The sequence below is a fragment of the Aethalodelphis obliquidens genome, unplaced genomic scaffold (assembly GCF_003676395.1).
Source record: "Aethalodelphis obliquidens isolate GAN/ISIS:26980383/991018 unplaced genomic scaffold, ASM367639v1 scaffold43, whole genome shotgun sequence".
Taxonomy (NCBI): domain Eukaryota; kingdom Metazoa; phylum Chordata; class Mammalia; order Artiodactyla; family Delphinidae; genus Aethalodelphis; species Aethalodelphis obliquidens.
The window spans coordinates 5,042,264-5,061,893 of NW_020837987.1; the positions used below are offsets into that span (position 1 = coordinate 5,042,264).

At 38.6% G+C, this 19,630-nt stretch overlaps 2 protein-coding genes across 5 annotated transcripts in view; one reads left to right on the forward strand and one right to left on the reverse strand.

The window, feature by feature from the left end:
* The window catches only part of ZNF30 (zinc finger protein 30), a 73,982-nt gene extending 63,692 nt beyond the window's left edge, over positions 1–10,290 (forward strand). Inside the window, 6 exon segments of the mRNA XM_027079929.1 lie at positions 4,481–4,631; positions 5,607–5,705; positions 8,523–9,172; positions 9,174–9,247; positions 9,249–9,334; positions 9,554–10,290. Of these exon segments, the coding sequence (XP_026935730.1) occupies positions 4,481–4,631; positions 5,607–5,705; positions 8,523–9,172; positions 9,174–9,247; positions 9,249–9,334; positions 9,554–10,290 (1,797 nt within the window).
* The window catches only part of ZNF792 (zinc finger protein 792), a 29,359-nt gene continuing 17,349 nt past the window's right edge, over positions 7,621–19,630 (reverse strand). Inside the window, exons 5-7 of one of the 4 annotated variants that reach the window (XR_003427261.1) lie at positions 14,964–15,212; positions 13,463–13,595; positions 12,711–12,752 (exon numbers count right to left, since the gene is read on the reverse strand). Coding sequence is in view for 3 of the 4 variants with exons in the window: in XM_027078930.1 (XP_026934731.1) it covers positions 13,561–13,595; positions 14,964–15,212 (284 nt within the window). In the remaining variant the exon portion in view is untranslated. Of the gene's footprint in view, positions 7,697–12,710; positions 12,753–12,829; positions 13,596–14,963; positions 15,213–19,630 lie in introns of those variants that run through there. The other 3 variants (XM_027078932.1, XM_027078930.1, XM_027078931.1) reach the window with 3 other exon arrangements.

Here is a 19,630-nt window from a genome sequence, read left to right on the forward strand (position 1 = left end):
TTTCTTACATTTAGGAATCTAAAGAATACATAGGGAGTTCCATAGTGGCCTAGTGTTTAGGATTCTGGACTTTCACTGCTGTGACCCGGGTTCAGTCCCTGGTTGGGGAACTGAGATCCTGCAAGCCGTGCAGCCAATAAATAAATAAATATATATATACACACACATAATACAGTGTACAAAATTTAAATATCTAATATCTAATAAAAAGTTAAAATGCTGTATCAGAGGACAGAACCATTTGTCTCACACACCTGTTTAATCTGTCTTACTATTACTACTAATTGCCACTATTAGTTCTACTGATGTTCTATTTAATAATAGCATTTCTGGGCTTCCCTGGTGGCGCAGTGGTTGAGAGTCCGCCTGCCGATGCAGGGGACGCGGGTTCGTGCCCCAGTCCGGGAAGATACCACGTGCCGCGGAGCGGCTGGGCCTGTGAGCCATGGCTGCTGAGCCTGAGCGTCCGGAGCCTGTGCTCCGCAATGGGAGAGACCACAACAGTGAGAGGCCCGCGTACCGCAAAAAAAAAAAAAAAAAAAAAAAAATAATAGCATTTCTGTAACGGAAAAGTAAACAATACAGAACGATAAGTAATTTCAAATACCTATTTTTCATATTTTTATGTTAAAGTAATAACACATTTTAGTATATATTATTATGGTTTGGGGGGTCTGGTATGGTAATGTCCTGGGTTGGCTCTCTTCTTTAGGCTTCAAGCGATCGTCAACTCCTGTGTCCTCAACTCCGCCTTCCCTGGAGTACAATTCTCCTTCTTCACTCCGGGAGGACCAACCCATTAAACCCAGCCTCTAAGGTGGGCAGAGTCAGGGCCTGGTGTCAGCCTGTGCCTGCGAACTCCCACTGCCGATGGGGCGCGGGATTAGCGGTTGTCTAGGCGGCGGGCCGCGCACGTACTCAGGTTTCACCACTCCGGACTACATTTTCCACAGGCCGCCGGGGCAATCTAGACCTCTGCCTTTCCCCCTGTCGTTTGTGATTGTCGGCGCGGCAGCGAGCTGTGGACTTCTGTAAGGAAAAAGTCAGAGCCCGGCCTCGGGGGAGAGCTCTGCAGACTCGGACCAGCACCACCGGGTAACTGGGTCTGGGTTCCGGGAAGGGAAGCAGTGAGTGCGGGGCGTGCGGGCCGGTGCGGACCCCGGACCCTGCCAGGCGGGCAGTGGGAGGGTGGACGAGGCGCTCCTGGCTTGGAGGCAGGGCTGCTCCGGTCAGGGGAGGGAGGGTAATTTGTGAGAGAGAGTGCGGGTGTGAGTCCGCGAAGATTGGAGCCAGGACCTCCCTGTGAACTTGGATTCTCAGCTGAGAGGTGTGCCACTGGGACCCGTGTTGCAGGTGCCTGCTGCCACCTGCCCCATTCCCCTCCCAGCCACAAGGGTCTGCCCCAGACAGCTGGTCCCCAGAAGGAGGTCGGTTATTGAGCCCCTGTATGAAGTTTCCCGGCAGGAAGGCACATAATTGATCTGGAGATTGGAATTTTAGAGCAGGAAAAATGACTTCCAAGGATCTGTTGTTCAAATTACTTTTCCAGTGATAATTTTATATAAGAAAAGAGAATAAGATGATATTGGCTCTAAACATTTACATCAGTCTCCGTATTGCTCAGAAAGAACGAGATTCAACCTTTGTGAATTATTGTAGTTTTGCATCTTATTGCAGAATGGTGCCTCTCTCTGTAATTTCTACGAAGAAATTAAAGGGGAAATTTAAATGTCAGAGAATAGTTTCTGCTATTTTTTAAAAGAAGAGTTGCATTCCTAAGGCCAGCCTCTAAATGTTTTAGATAGAATACAAGACAGCTTGTCATTCTGATTGCTGATTCATGGATTTGTTGGAATGCGCATGTGGATTGCATCTCTGTGAACAGTTATTTTAAATATGTCAGAATTGTCCCTAGAAGATTTCCTAAAGAAAAGCTGATTCCAAGCAACTAAAAAAAAAAAAAAAAAAAGCATGCCAGAGATAAGCAAAAATTGGAAACAAAGTTTTACTTTTATAAAACTGAGGGAGTTCCCCGGCACTCCAGTGGTTAGGACTCAGCCCTTTCGCTGGCAAGGCCTAAGTTCAATCCTTGGTCGGGGAACTAGGATCCCGCAGGCTGTGCTGCGCGGCCAAAACAAACAAAAAAGGCAATACTTCCAAGTTAGTTGTCAGATTGAGCAAATAAAAATACAGAATGTTCATTAAAAATAATAAAAATGAAATAAGAGGCATGTAATGTTCTTAAATAGCTAACCCGTGTTAAGCAATTATTCTATTCTAGTACGTGTTTTAACTGAATTTTCTTATTATTCTGCAAGATAACCATATGTAGTTGCTGATATTCTTATCCCTATTTTAATGATGAGAAAACTGAGCCACTGAGATGTTTGTAAATGTCAGATCAATATCATCTATATTTTCCCTCTCAGGTGGTTTGATCTTATCCTGAAGCCACAAAGGAAGTTCTGGTTTGGGTGATATGGTCTCTTTTTTGGTTAGAATGTAGGAATGGAGGGAGGAGAATCTGTTCACAACAGAACTGTGCAGCCCAATCTTACCATCCACAGGAGCCTTCCCAAAATGGAGACTTAGCCAGAAAACCTACAGAAGTGTCTGATTCTGGCTTCACTGAAGAAGTGCTGTTGTTCTGCAACCAGCTGTTTACAGCTTGGTTCACTGGGTTTAGATTTATCCGGAATCCCTCTGTTCTTCCACAAAATGTTATGTGAGGGCGGTTGTGTCATAGTTTGGAAGCTGAAATGGGGGGACAAGTTTTATTGGCCGAAGTTATGGGGAACACTAAAGCCTCCTTTTCGTCTCTCAGCTCTGAATTTTCTAGAATTTGAACCCTTCGGATAGAAGAAGCCCAAGGAAGACTGATCAGTTCTTACATTTCTGATAACATGGCCCAAGTAAGTTGTTGTTTCTCCTTGAAATATTGGGATTTTTAGATTACATAGATAATTGTCATTCATTAACCTACAGTGTTCTTCCTAATAGAGCGCCATCTAATTACCCGCTTCCTGATTCCTCCTAGTGAAACAGTGCCAAATAACTGCTTCCTCCTTATGAGATGTCCTTTTCTAATTGGTGTTCATGAATTCACTGAGCAAATTACTGAACAGGTCCTATGTGATATGTCTTTGCTGAAGGGCTGTGATGGAGCAGTGAAAATATGAAGTCCCACGAGAAAATTATTTGAGTTTCTTATGTCAGTCTCTGGTTTGGTGAGTTCGAGATACTGGCCTCATTTTTACCATACATCAGAAAATTAAACATTTTTCACAGACCTGATAAGATGGGATTTTGTATTGATTGGTCTCAGTCTTAATATGATGAGCTCACATGCTCTGTAAGGCTTTTAGGGACACATTAGAGATGTGATTGTGACATGGAAACATTGATAGCATGGTTCTTGCCAGGTGATGCCTGAGAGAGTGGTACTAGGTCAGTTTTGTTGTGGAATGGGACCTGCTGGACTTGGGTGACTTACTTTTGATTCTGAATCATCTGCATCATTATCCACTAACTGAAGAACAGACAAAGTGTGGAGTGAGGAATGTTGCATGACAATATACTAATAAGCATATTATCATAAGTAGTAGGTTAACATAGATTACCAGAACCGGGGAAACCTGGGGCATTTGGTCCAATCTCATATAAATATAAAATAATTACAAACTCTGATATTTGTATCCCTGAGATGTACTTTTATGCCATCATGAAAAATATATTTATCAATACAAGGAAAAATGCTTATGATATGATCCGACATAATGATCTTGAAGCTTGAGGAATTAACAAAGTTGTATAATATCTATTTTCTAAAATAGAGATTTTTATGCTTGAAAAAAACCCCAAACCTTTTCTCTTAAAGGGAAAATAACGTAGAGACTAATAGTTCTTGAGAATGTATTGGGGCACCTAGCAGGCAGTGTCTTTGTGTATACTCTTATTTAACAAAGAAACTTGGATTATTTTATCCATTTCCCAATAGCTCTGGAGTATTGTGGTATGCCACAATGTAACAGGAAATTTTGTCCATAGCACAGGATTCTTCTAGAACATGAAGATATTCTGCTTCACTTACTTTTGTTAAAAATTTTATTGAAGTATAGTTGATTTACAGTGTTGTGTTAATTTCTGCTATACAGCAAAGTGACTCAGTTATACATATATTCTTTTCATATTCTTTTCCATTATGATTTATCACAGGATATTTATAGTTCCCTGTGCTATACGGTAGGACCTTGTTGTTTATCCATCCTATATATAATAGTTTGCATCTGCTTCCTTTACTTCTTATATCATGAGCCACCAGCCTACTTGATTGCTGTATTATTGCTACTTTGTTACATTGGAACTCTTTATTTCCTCTCCTTTCATCTTGAAAACATTTTCTTTCTTTCTTTTTTTTTTTTTTTTAATTTTTGCCTGCCTCGGGTCTTAGCTATGGCTACATTTCCTTTAATTTCACCAGAAATATGTGGGTTTGCAGTTTCAGGGATCAGTGACATTCAGGGATGTGGCCATAGCCTTCGCTCAGCAGGAGTGGGAGAGTCTGGATTCTACTCAGAGGGACTTGGACAGAGATATGATGTTGGAGAACTATAGGAACTTGGTCTCTCTGGGTAAGTTTACATCTCTCAAATAAATTAGAATCTGCTCCCTGAAATACTTTCTTCGTTGTACATTTTAGGGCTGTCTTAAGAAGTGAATGTAATTTCTTCTCCCTGTTCTCAAAGTAGTTTGAGCTTTGTTAGGTTGGAACTGATGAAATGGCAGGATTAGAATCCTGGGGTGTTCTATAAATATTGACAAAGGTCAGATTTCCTGTTGTGTTTATGCCCAAAATGGTGAGCCCACCTGCAGGCAAAACAGCTAGACAAAGGTTCTGATTTGTTCCATCTGAAGAGCCTGTGCAATTTATTTAGTGGTGCATTAGATAAACATAAATTATTTAAAGCTGAAATTACATCATTTTATTTCTTCCAAAACAATTTACCTGATTTTGTAGTTAAAATTTATAATCCATGAGCTTTGCATTTAGGATTAAATGAATTATAAATATAGATGTCTCAGGAAACTTTCTTTTTTCTCTTAGAAAAATAATAATAATGTTGATAACTTGCATTGTTCTAACTGTGTACCAGTCACTATTTTAAGCTCTTTATAAACATAGTACTTCATAAGGTGATTGTGGGGGGAAAAAATCAGTTGATACAAATCAAATACAAATATAAGTAATCATTTTAGATGAGAATGCTGAAGCACAGTGAGTTTGAGTTATCCAAGGTCGCACAGCTAGTACATGGCAGAACCAGGAATTTGAACCCAGGTGCTCTGGGTCCACAGTCTTTGTTCTCAGTTACAATGTCATGCTTTCTGTCAAGACACAGAAGGTAGGTAGGTAGGTAAGTACATAGATTTCACTTAAAATAAGACCTTTCCCCTCCTATCTGGATTCTTGAATCCTCTTGCCATTCTCTTCTCTGTAGTGCTTAGCAATCATTTTGACCTTTAGTTTATTACAAATTTAACACAAGCTTAAAGTATTTTTGAATTCATCCTTTATTTCTCATTATATGGCATTCTTATCTTGTAAGCACATCATTCCTGTTCTAAACCACATGTGATTACCTTATTGGAACAATGGAAAGAGCCCTGGATGATAGTAAAGAAAGATCAAGGGAGACAATACACAGGTGAGTAAGAGTATGTTGGGTAGAGAAGCCATCACTGCTGGAAACAGCCCATGTGGTTAGGGAGTAGGCACATCTCTGAGAGGTTGTTTGGAAGACCCTTCAAAGGCCTGAGACTTGGGGGAAAGATGAATATCTCACCAAATTTTCCAACTCTTTACCAATTTTAACATTCACTCTCATCAAATTTCCCAGTCACTTTATTAGGCTTATTCTCTTTCCCAGTATAATACTTCAGCTGTGTTTTTTTTTAATTTTTGAGTTTTATTTTGTTTATTTTTTTATACAGCAGGTTCTTATTAGTTATCCATTTTATACATATTAGTGTATATATGTCAATCCCAGCCTCCCAGTTCATCCCACCACCACCACCACCCCGGCCACTTTCCCGCCTTGGTGTCCATACATTTGTTCTCTACATCCGTGTCTCTATTTCTGCCCTGAAAACCGGTTTCAGCTGTGTTTTTAATTTGACTGCGTTCACCTCCTCTTTTGCATTTAGATTTATTTATATATTCTGAGGTGGTGGTAACTGGACAGAGATAAGAACAAGAAGTAAGGGCTTAGGCTATCTGATTATGTAGAACATTCCAGGCAGAGTGAACAGCAAATGTAAATTCCTTGAGGTGGAAGTGAGCTTTGTGTGCTTCAGAAGCAATAGCAGAGTAAAACATAACTAATGAGGAGCGAGTAACAAGAAAAAAGGTAGAACGTTAGAAAGGGCCAGGTTATATATGTGTTAATTATCAGGAATTTGGATTATTTTCTGAAAGTGACTAGAAGCCATGATCTAATTTATGTTTTTCCAACTTTAATTTTTTTAAATGTCTATTAAATACAAGATAGAAACCAAACAACCACATTAAAATATACAGCTTAATGAGTTATTATAAGGCAGATATCCACATAACCATCACCCTGAGCAGAATAAAACATTTTTAAAAAATAATTTCAGGCTTACAGAAAAGTTGCAAATTATACAAAGAATGTTCACATTGCTCTTCACTCAGAATCTGCCCTTTGGAACTCAGGGAAGGTCATGGCGGCTGGAGTCTTGCCTACAAGAAATGGGGGATAAAAAGGCTTCTGTGTTCAGGAGCCCCACAGGGTCCTCAGTTTCATTATCAGTGAATTCTTTTTGTAATAGTGTCTTTTAATAATATCTTAATTCATTTCTCTTGCCTAGGGATTTGTTTTCTGTTTTTTGTTTTTGAAATCGGTTCCTACTGTGTGCCAGAGGGTTATAGCTCTGTGCTGAATGAAACAGGGGTTGGGCTTGCTCTTGGGGAGTGTATTAGTTGTCTCCTGCTGTATGATAAACTACCACAAACTTAGTAGCTTAAAACTACACTTATTTATTATCACATAGTTCTATAGATCAGAAGTTCAGCATGTGATGGCTAAGTCGAGGTACCAGCTATGACTGCAGTTCTTTAGGGCATGGGGTCCTCTTCCCAGCTCCCTGGCTATTGGCAGAATTTATTTTCTTCTTACACTTTGCATGTGGCCCACCTCCGTCTTCAAGCCAGCAGCTGGCAAGTCTTGTCCTTCTCACACTTTGAACGTCTCTGATTCCCCTTCTGCCCTGAGCCAAGAGAAAGCTCTTTGAAGGGCCTTTCCAGAGAATCCAGGATAATCTCCTTATAGTAAATCAACTAGTTAGTAAACTTGATTATATACTATTTTCCATGTGATGTATCATCTTCATAAGCGTGGTGAGGGCAAAGGACATGAAGGCCAAAATGCTGTCTACCACAGGGAGTTTTGGGAGAAATAAAAATCATAACAAAGAGAAATAATTATGCAATTGAAAACAGGTCGGAATGGCAGGAATGAAGCGTTAGGACAGAAAATAAAGGCATGGACATCGTTAGACAAGTTCAGCAGTTTGCAGTATTCCTGATAAGTGACATTTTACCTTAAACATATACAGGATGAGAGAGTTACAGTCTGCAAACGACACATGCCAAAGGATTTTTGGGAGTTGACGCCACCTGCAGATGGAACCAAAAGATGAGAAAATTTGTGACACATTCCAGGTGCTGAAGCGGGGTAGTGAGGTAAATAGGGAACAAAAGAAAGGAATTATGACTTGATATGAGGCCTGATAGGTAAGCAGAGACCATATTATTCATGGAAAGATACATGGATTCTATCCTAAGTGTAAAGAGAAACGACTGGGGGTGGGTGGGGGTGTGGGAGGGGGATGAAATTTCATCTATACCGGAAGCATTTGTTAGAAATGTTGGAAATGTTAGTGCCCAGGAACGTCCCCTGTGTATTCTGATTCATGGGGCCTGGGATGGTCCTTGAACATCAATTTTTGTTTCGTTTTTTTTTTTTTTTGCGGTACATGGGCCTCTCACTGTTGTGGCCTCTCCCGTTGAGGAGCACAGGCTCCGGATACGCAGGTTCAGCGGCCATGGCTCACGGGCCCAGCCGCTCCGCGGCATGTGGGATCCTCCCAGACCGGGGCACGAACCCGTTCCCCTGCATCGGCAGGCGGACTCTCAACCACTGTGCCACCAGGGAAGCCCTGAACATCAATTTTTTAACAAACTCTTCAAAGATTCTTATCCACATCTAAAGATCAGAAATGAAGCCAATCACCAGCCTTCCTATTTTACATAAACTCTCATTCATCTCTGCATTCTTCCTTGACCTTTTTTTTTTTTTTTGGCTTTCATAACAGTATTTTAGTATTACCTAGGTTATTTATTTTTAATGGATTCTATTCAATTTGTCTCTTTTACTCTATTGAAATCCAGTTTTTCTCATATAGGAAAACAAAATATTTGGGGTTTTTAAATTTTCTTTCAGAATTTCAGTTGAAGGATGAGATAATCAGCTATAAAGAAATGCTCACCTATGAAAAATTTGCATCTTTTGCTCTGCATCAGAGAAATCTTCATAGAGAGAAACCATTTGAATGTCAGAAATGTGGGAAGACTATCTGTCAAGTCTCAAAGCATGTTCAACATGAAAGAATATGTTCTAGTGAAAAAACCTACCAATGTAAAGAATGTGGGGAGAACTTTAGTAATGGACATCAACTCACTGTACATCAGAGGCTGCATGTTGGTGAGAAATCCTATAAATGTAAGGAATGTGGGAAGGCTTTTATTAAAGGCTCAGCCTTTGTTAAGCATGGAAGAACTCATACTGGTGAGAAACCATATGCAGGTGAGGAATGTGGGAAGACCTTTAGCAGTAGCCATCAATTTACTGTACATCAGAGTCTGCATCCTGGTAAGAAACCATATGAATGTGGGGAATGTGGAAAAGCTTTTTATAGTAGCTCATACCTTGTTCAGCATCAATGAATCCATAATGGTGAGAAGTCCTATGAATGTAAGGGATGTGGGAAAGCTTTTATAGTGTATGGAAAGCTTATTCGGCATCAGAGTATTCATACTGGTGAAAAACCCTATGAACGTAAAAAATGTGGGAAGGCCTTTAGTACTAGCTCCCCCCCTTGTTAAACATCAAAGAATTCATACAGGTGAGAAACCCTATGAGTGTAAGGAATGTGGCAAGGCCTTTACTATATGGACGACTTACTCAACATCAGAGTATTTATACTGGTGAGAAACCCTTTGAATGCAAGGAATGTGTAAAGGCCTTTAGACTTAGTTCATTTCTTTTCTTTTTTTTTTTTTTTTGTGGTATGCGGACCTCTCACTGTTGTGGCCTCTTCCGTTGCGGAGCACAGGCTCCAGATGCGCAGGCTCAGTGGCCATGGCTCACGGGCCCAGCCGCTCTGCGGCATGTGGGATCTTCCCAGACCAGGGCACGAACCCATGTCCCCTGCATCGGCAGGCAGACCCTCAACCACTGCGCTACCAGGGAAGCCCTTAGTTCATTTCTTAATGCACATCAGAGAATTTATGCAGGGGTTAAGCCCTATGGATGCAAGAAATGTGGGAAAGCCTTTAGTTGTGCCTCATACCTTGTTCAACATGAAAGGCTTCATATGGGTGAGAAACCCTATGAGTGTAAGTGTAGCAAGGCCTTTAGTACTGGCTTATACCTGGTTCAGCATCAGAGAATTCATACTGGTGAGAAATCCTATGAATGTCAGGTATGTGGCAAGGCTTTTATTAGTCGCCATCAACTTACTGTGCATCAGAGGGTTCATACTGATGAGAAACTCTATGAATGTAAGGAATGTGGAAAAACTTTTAGTCGTGCCTCATACCTTGTACAACATGGGAAAATCCATACTGGTGAGAAACCCTGTAAGTGTAAGGAATGTGGGAAGGCCTTTAGTTCTGGCTCTTACCTCATTCAGCATCAAAGAATTCATACTGGTGAGAAATCCTATGAATGTAAGGAATGTGGGAAAGCCTTTATTGTGCATGGACAACTTATTGGGCATCAGAGCGTTCATACAGGTGAGAAACCCTTTGAATGTAAGGAATGTGGAAAGACCTTTAGATATAGTTCAGCCCTTAAAGCACATCAGAGAAACCATATGGGTGTAAAGCCCTAAGAATTTAAGGAATTTAGGAAGTCCTTTTTGTATGGCTTAAACATTGTTCAGCATCAGAGAATTTGTGCTGGTGAGAAACTTTTGAATATAAAATAGAAAATATTCTCTATTTGACTGTTAGAGAAAATAGAGAAAAATATTCTCTATTTGACAGTCAAAAGTCTGTACAGCTGCAATTGATGTGCTGTTTTTATTTTCTTTTCTGGTGGAAGTTTAGGTTCAAATGGGTCCCCAGAGAATATGCACCCTCAATCTGGCCTCTAGCCCTTACAGAATGGGGACAATAGTGACAATTTGTAAAGACAGATTAAGGCCTGGGGCAAAAGAGAAACCCATTAGGCTCAATTTTCTGGACTAGAATTTGAATTGTCTCAAGCAGACCATTATGTCTCTCAGTCAAGCTGGCTATGTGAGACTTATCAGAAACATGAAAGTCCTATTGAAAAGCTTTACCGGACACCCAGTATTGTGTATTCTGGGAACTCAAATGTGTACCTTGATTTTTATCAGTAATGTCTATAACTCCAAAGGGAATAAAGGGAATAAGGTGTGTCCTGGCAAGGTTGCACGTGGTCTTAGTATATGTAGAGACACGTGATTTTGATTTATATTTTGGATATCTCTGAGGCAAGAGATTCCCAGAGTTTTTTTACCCTGATGGGGGCAATGGCCCAACAGTTTGTAATAAATGAAATGACTGGGCCATTTGTTGGCTGGGACATTTAGTGCTAAAATGACTGCCTGAAGTTCAGTCAATTGTATTGATCCATAGGTCCTAACCTTTATCAGGGTCATCCTGACTAAGGAATGAAAGTAGCAACATTCCACTGTTTAAAAAAAACAATTAAAACCATCGATTTTTATGATGGTTCATAGTGTCATTTGTACAGTTTATGAAATCACATTGCTGTTCATTCAGTTAATCCCAAGGGGCTCTCCAGGTAGCCAAAGGGTCTGGAGCAAGAGTGACCTCTTCCAGCACTATGGCATCTGGCAAGGGACTGAGGAAAGGTGATACCACCCCCTCCTGGAGGTAAAATATACCAGAGATTCCAGGTTTGGCTCCATCTTGTCTTAAGGAGGTCTCAGTAGCCATGCCAACCTTGTGGGGTACTGTTCCCATGACCTAATGCCTAATTGGCAGCTGGGTATGAAGGGTCACAGGCTCAAGGTCTGTGAGAACCTCTGTTTCCAGGAGAGCTCAGTATGTAGTCAGTCATTTTGTTTCAGTGCTGTATAGCAGAGGCCAAGAGGGGCATCTTCTTGCTTCAGAAGCTCTTGAAGCAACTTATGGCCATTATAGGTGGTCCAGAAACTCCAGGACACACGAGAAGAGGTTGCCATGGCATCAACAGTGAAATAATCTTGGAGGGCACTAAAAGATATGCCTGTTGATTTAAATTTGACATATTTTAGAGCCTTTGTTGGAGGGGGTCCCATTTGAGGGGAATCATCCTACCTAGTGTTAAGGGTTACATGATGATAAGGGTTATATAGCTACAGTAAATAGGATAACATGATATTGATGCAGGGATTAAAAACATAGGTCAAGGACTTCCCTGGTGGCACAGTGGTTAAGAATCTGCCTGCCAATGCAGGGGACACAGGTTCGAGCCCTGGTCTGGGAAGATCCCACATGCCGTGGAGCAACTAAGCCCATTTACCACACAACTCACACTCTAGAGCCTGTGTGCCACAGCTACTGAAGCCCATGCACCTAGAACCTGTGCTCCACAACAAGAGAAGCCACCACAATGAGAAGCCCACGCACTGCAATGAAGAGTAGCCCCCACTCGCCACAACTAGAGAAAGCCTGTGCACAGCAATGAAGACCCAACGCAGCCATAAATAAATTAATTAATTAATTAATTTAAAAAAATAGGTCAATAGAACTATTCTGTTCTGAACCATTCTGAGAATCCAGAAATAGACCCAAACTTACCAAGTGATTTTTGACAAACCAACTAAATCAAGTAAATGAAGGCAGGGAAGTCTTTTCAACAAATAATACTGGAGCAATTGAACATCCATAGGCAAAAGAAATTAACATCAATCTAACCTCATGCCTTAAACAAAAATGAACTCAAGGTGGATCATGACTGAAATATAAAATATAAATGTATGAATAATTTAGTAGGAAACAGAAGAAAATTGTCAGAACTGATGGCTAGGTGAAGGTGGTTTGTTTTTTTTAAACACATTAAACAAAAGAAAAGGTATCAGAAAAAGGATCTCGGTTTCCATATTTAAAAACTAGGAAAAGAGAAAAGCAAAGAAAGGAGAAGAAATAATATACTAAAGATCTAAATGGAAATCAATGAAGTAAACAGAATAAACTGCAGAGAAAGTCAGTGAAACCCAAAGCCTTAAAGAATAATAAAATAGGGACTTCCCTGGTGGTCCAGTGGGTAAGACTCCATGCTCCCAATGCAGGGGTCCTGGGTTCGATCCCTGGTCAGGGAACTAGATCCTGCATGCATGCTGCAACTAAGAGTTCGCATGCAGCAACTAAAGATCCCACATGCCACAATGAAGATCCCACATGCCGCAACAAAGACCTGGTGCAGCCAAAATAAATAAATAAATATCTATTTTTAAAAGCTATCAACAACAAATCTTTAAATAATAATAATAAAATAGACAAACCTCTAGCCAAGAGTTTATCAAATTAAAAAGAGTAAATACACAAATTACAATATCAGGAATGAGAGAAGAGACACCAATACAGATGTCATCATATAAGATAACCCGTATAGCCCTACACCTATTTATGAAATTAAATTTGGAATTAGAAACCTTCACACAAAGCAAACTTCAGGCATAAATGCTTCAGTGATGAATTCTACTAAACATTTAGAGAAAAAAACATACCAATTCTACACAGACTATTCCAAAAAATTGGAAAGACATGCTTTCCAACTTACTCTGTGAAGGTAACATACCAAAACCAGACAAAAGCATTACAGGAAAACCATAGACCAATATCCTTCATTAACATAGATGCAGAACCTGAACAAAATTTTAGCAAATCAAATCCAACAATATTAAAAAAGTAACATATCAAGAAAAAGTAATTTATACAAGAAATGCAGGGTTTGGTATATGAAAATTAATGTAAAAAAGAAAAAACATACAATTGTAGTTGGGGGATCTAAGATGGTCCCCCAAATTCCTACTTTCCAGTATTCTCACTCTTGTGTAGCCCTCTTACATTTTACTAGAGTTGACCTATATGAATCATAATATAGCAAAAGTGAGGGCAAATCACCTCCATTTTAGGTTATAAAAGACACTGGTTTCCTTCTTAGTGCATTCTCTTGCTCCTGGATCACTTGCTTTATTTGAGAGTATCCATCATGATCATTCCTATGGAGACCCATGTGGCAAGGAACTGAAGCCTCCTGTCAACAGAAAAAACCTTGGAATTGAATCTTGTAGCCTCAGGCAAGTCTTCAGAGACTACAACCCCAGTAGACAGCTTGCCTGCAATTTCATAGCGGATATTGAACTCTAACTGCCTACCTAAACTGCTCCCAGATTAATGTAATTTTTCTGAAAAAAAGGTAAACAAATATGTAGTGACAGACAGCAGATCAGTGGTTTCCAGCAGATGGATGAGTACAGAGGGAGATTACAAAGGGCTCAAGAAAAGCCTTTAATTTCATAGGTAGAAACATGTATCAAATTTTACATGTTAAATATGCGTAGTTTAGACTTGAGTAAGGCTGGATTTTTTAAGCTAAGAGATACTTAAAACTCATCATTCATTATTTTACTATGTTTTACTATTATCCATGCTTTAAGGTTATTTATATTTAATGTATCCCCATATGGTAGAAACAGAATATGATGCTGTGCTACTACACACCTTGCCCTAATTTCACATTCACAGACATCATGTTGTATCTTGAAATTGACTGTGTGGTAAACACTACAATTCAGAGCTTGATTTATTGTTTCATGTGAAGATTTAAGAAAGTAGAGAGTATGTTAATAATTCAGATTAAACTTAAAGGTGTATTGTGTCTGTCATTTTCCATTGGGTACAGCACAGAATTGCAAGGAAATATTCTTTCAGTACTCAAAAAATTTTACCCCATTAAGCAAATAAATTACTGACGTCATTGATAAATGACTGACATTCCAACAAATTTCTTTGCAGTTTCAATGTATTCCTGTTAATGAAAATAGAAATATCAACCAATGTTCATTTTAACAATAGGCAAAAGATATAAATGGACATTTCACCAAAGAAGATATATGGGTGGCAAATAAACATAAAAAAATGCTCAAAATTATGAGTCATTACAGAAATTCAAGGTAAAACCACAATGAGATTCTACTACTACATGCCTATTAGAATAGCAAACATTAAAAACACTGATTATAGCAGTTGCTGGTGAACATGTGGAAGAACTGGAACTCTTTATTCAGTGCTGGGTGAAACACATATGGTATAGCCGCTTTAGAACACAATTTGGCAGTTTGCAAAATTTTTAAATATTCACCTGCCCTGTGACAAAGGCATTGCACTCCTACATATTAACACAAGAGAAATAAAAGCATAGGCCCATATGAAGACCTGTACATTCATGGTCATAGTAGCTTAATTTGTAATAGCCAAAAACCTGTATGTCATTTAACAGAAGAAAGTGTTTAAAAATTGCGGTGCATTTGATTAAGGAATCTGGGAGGATGGTAGAGCAGGAAGCATCAGGAACTTGTCTCCCCAACTAGACAATTGTATTGACAAAATGTATCTCACATACCTATTTTGGAGCTCTGGGGTCTGTTCAAAGGCTTACAACTTCCAGACGAAAGCTGAAGACAGTAAATTGCAGTTTGGTCAATTTCAGCCCGTAGCACTGTAACAGCTACCCGTCCCCCACACACTTGCCCCATGGCTGGCAGTTCTACATGTGTCCCTGGAGCAGCTTGCACGCAGTTGATGGGAACCTGGGTGAAACCCTGCTCTTTAAATATTGAGGACTTGTGCTCTGATCTATTGCTGCTTCTGACTGCAGAGGTGAAGACACAGAAGTGTGCAACCATTTGTGTAAACGTCATTGCATTGTTGAAAGCCCCTCCCTCTCCAGTTGAAGCAACTTCCAGGGGATTTGCACCAGCACATATTCCCCCCTTCATTTTTCTCTTTTCTCCTTTTGGAAGCCAGATTTTTAGGGCTAAGACATTTCAAAGCAATCACATATACAGAGGAATTTAGAAAGTCATGACACATGTAAAGGCACAAGCTCAGAAAAGACCCGAGAAGACCTTAAGTTTACACCTCAGGTTGATCACCAGCAGAGACAGCCTACAACAATTAAAAAATTTTTTAAAATAAAATGGCAAACCTTGCAGGGCAGAAATTGAGACACAGATGTAGAGAACAAACGTATGGACACCAAGGGGGGAAAGCGGCTGGGGGGGATGGGGTGGGTGTGGTGGTGTGATGAATTGGGCTATTGGGATTGACATGTATACACTGATGTGTATAAAATTGATGACTAATAAGAACCTGCTGTATAAAAAAATAAATTAAAAAAAAAGGCAAACCTTGGGGAAGGTGAAGAATCTGATTTCCAAAGTTACCAAATTATTAGATTCAAATGTCTAGTGTTCAACAAAAAATTACAAGCCATACAAAGAAACAGGAAAGCACAGCCCATTCAAGGGGGAAAAAAAGAAATCACCAGAAACTGTCTCTTAAAAAGACCTGATGGCAGATCTACTAGACAAAGACTTTAAAACAACTGTCTTGTAGATAATCAAAGAACTAAAGACCTGGAAATGGAAATGAAAAATGGAAATATCACCAGAGTGCCAGAAGAAGAAGAAAGGGGAAGAGAGATAGCTTGAAGAATTGATGACTCAAGACTTCCCAAATTTGATGAAAGATATGAATATAAACATCCCAGAGGCTCAATGAACTCCAAGAATGAACTCAGAGACCCAAATCAAAGCACATCACAATCAAACTGTCAAAAAACAGAGACAAAAAATCTTTAAAGAAATGAGGGAGCAGTGACTTGGCACATTCAAAAGATACTCGATAAAATACCCACAGATTTTTCACCAGAAGCCTTGGAAGCCAGAAGGCAATGGGTATGTTATGTTCAAAGTGCTGAAGGAAAAAAATCTGTTAAACAAGAATCCTATATCTGGCAAAATTGTCTTTCAAATGGGAGGGAAGAATTAAGAAATTCCCAGATAAACAAAATCTAAGGGAGTTTGTTACCACCAGACCTGCCCAGCAAGAAATGCTGAAAGGAGTCCTTCACGTTGAAATAAAAGGACATTAGACTAACTCAAAGCTGTATGAAGGGATAAAGATCTCTGGTAAAGGTACATACGTTGGGCATTTTTTAAAACTACTATTATTGTAACTTTATAACTCCATTTTTTCATTTCTACATTATTTGAGAAACTAATGCATTAAAAAACAATTATTCTTTGTTTTTGGATATACAGTATATAAAGATGTAATTTTGTGACATCAATAACTGAAAGGGTTGGAGATGGAACTGTATAGGAGCAGAGTTTTTGTATGTTATTGAAGTTAGGCTGGTATAAATTCAAATTATAGTGTTATAATTTTAGGACGGTAACCACATGATAACTACAAAGAAGATAGCTATAGAATATACACAAAAGTAAATGGGAAGGGAATTAAAATATTCACGTTAAAAAATCAAAAACAGAAGAAGACAGTAATACAGGAAATAGGGGACAAAAAAAAAGCTATAAGGCATATAGAAAACAAATAGCAAATGACAGAAGTAAATCCTTTCTTATCAGTAATTACTTTAAATGTAAATGGATTAAACTCTCCAATCAAAGACAGAGATTGACAGAATGGATTTTTAAAAAATGACCCAACTAGGGCTTTACTGGTGGTGCAGTGGTTAAGAATCTGCCTGCCAATGCAGGGGACACGGGTTCAAGCCCTGGTCCGGGAAGATCCCACATGAGGCGGAGCAACTAAGCCCGTACACCACAACTACAGAGCCTTAGCTCTAGAGCCCATGAGCCAAAACTACTGAGCCTGTGACCCACAACTACTGAAGTGCACGCGCCTAGAGCCCATGCTTGGTGACAAGAGAAGCCACTGCAATGAGAAGCCCGTGCAACACAACGAAGAGTAGCCCCCACTCACCGCAACTAGAGGAACCCTGTGCAGAGCAACAAAGACCCAACACAGCCAAAAATAAATAAATTAATTAAAAAAATAAAAATGACCCAACTATATGCTGACTACAGAGACTAACTTTAGATCCAAAGACACAAGTAGGTTGAGAGTGAAAGGATGGAAAAACATATTCCATGCAAATAACTAAAGAAAGTGAGGTTGGCTATACTAATAGCAGACAAGATAGAATTTATTTAAAAAAGAAAAGTTACAAGAGCCAAAAGATATTTCATATAGCAATAAAAGGTTCTACGCAGCAAGAAGATATAACAATTATAAACATTTATGCACCTAATAACAGACCAAGAAATTATATGAAGCAAAAACTGACAGTTAAATTAAAAGAGTAAATAGACAGTTCTACAGTAATAGTTGGAGACTTTAATACTCTACTCTCAATAATGTATTGAACAACCAGACAAAAAAAATCAATAAGGAAACAGAAGACTTGACAACACAATAAATCAATTAGATCTAATAGAAATGTATGTAATACTGTACTTGACAACAGAAGAAAACACATTCTTCTCAAGTGTGCATGGGACATCTCCATAATAGACCATGTTATGCCACAAATTAAGGCTTAATTGATTTTAAAAGATAGATATTACACAAAGTATCTTCTCCAACCTCAACCAGATGAAGATAGAAATTGATAAGAGGTAAACTGAAAAATTCACAAATTTGTGGAAATTAAACAACATACCCTTAAACAATCAATGGAACAAAGAAGGAATCACAGAGAATGTTAGAAAATAATCAGAGATGAAAGAAAACAAAACGCACAGCACACCTAGAAAAACAATAGAGAAAAGTCAACGAGTCCAGAAGATGGTTCTTCAAAAAAGATTAACAAAATTGACAAACCTTTAGCTAGAATGACTAAAGGCATAAATTACTAAAAACAAAAATAGAAGTACAAACATTACAACTGATTCTACAGAAATAAAAAGGATTACAAAAGTACTATGAACAAGTGTATGAAAAAAAGTGGATAACTTAGATGAAATAGACAAATTCCTGGAAACACAAAATCTATCAGGACAGAGCCATGAAGAAAGAGAATATCTGAATAAAACTGTAACTACTAAGCAAAATGAATGAGAGGATTCAATGAATTCATTCATTTGAATGAGTGATCAAAAACCTCCCAACAACAAAGCTATGGACCTGAAAGCTTTATTGGTGAATTTTACCAAACATTTAAGGAAGAATTAACATTAATCCTTGTCAAAAATTTTCCAAAAACTTAAAGGATAACACATTAATTCATTTCCCTTGATATCAATGCCAGAAAAAGATACTACAAGGAAAGTATAGACCTATATCCCTTATGAATACTGATGCAAATATCCTTAGCAAAATACTAGCAGACAGAATTCAGCAGCATACTAAAAGGACTAAACACCATGTTCAAGTGGGATTTATTCCTGGAATGCAAGGATCATTCAACATATGAAAATCATCTAACACCACATTAACAGGATAAAGGGAGAAAACAACTTGATCGTCTCAATTGCTGCAGAAAAAGCATTTGACAAAATTCAACACTCTTTCACAATAAAAACACTCAACAAATTAGGAATAGAAGGAAACTACCTCAACATAATAAAAGCCATGTATAAAAAACCCACAGCTAATATCATATTCAATGGTGAAGAACTAACAGCTTTTCAATCAGGAGTAAGGAAAGAATGCCCACTCTCACCATTTCTATTCCACATAGTACTGGAAGTTCTAGCCAGAGCAATTAGGCAAGAAAAAGAAATAAAAGGCATCCAAATTGGAGAAGAATAAGTAAAATTACCTTTGTTCACAGATGAAATAATCTTAAATCTAAAAAACCCTCAAGACTCCACAAAGTTACTATTAGAACTAATAAATTAATTCAACAAAGTAGGATACAAAACCAACACAGAAAAATCAGTTGCATTTCTATACACGAACAATGAACAATCTGAGTAGAAAATTATGAAAACGATTCCTTTTACAACAGCATCAATAAGAGTAAAACACTTAAGAAGTAACTTAACCAAGGAGGTAAAAACTTTATTTTAAAACCATAAAACATTACTGAAAAAAATTAAAGAAGACAAATAAATGGAAACATATCCCACATTCATGGATTAGATGACTGAATGTTGTTAAGATGTCGATTCTACCCAAAGCAATCTAAAAATTTCATGCAATCCCTACCAAAATCCAAGTAATTTTTTTTCTGCAGAAACAAAAATCTATGCTAAAATT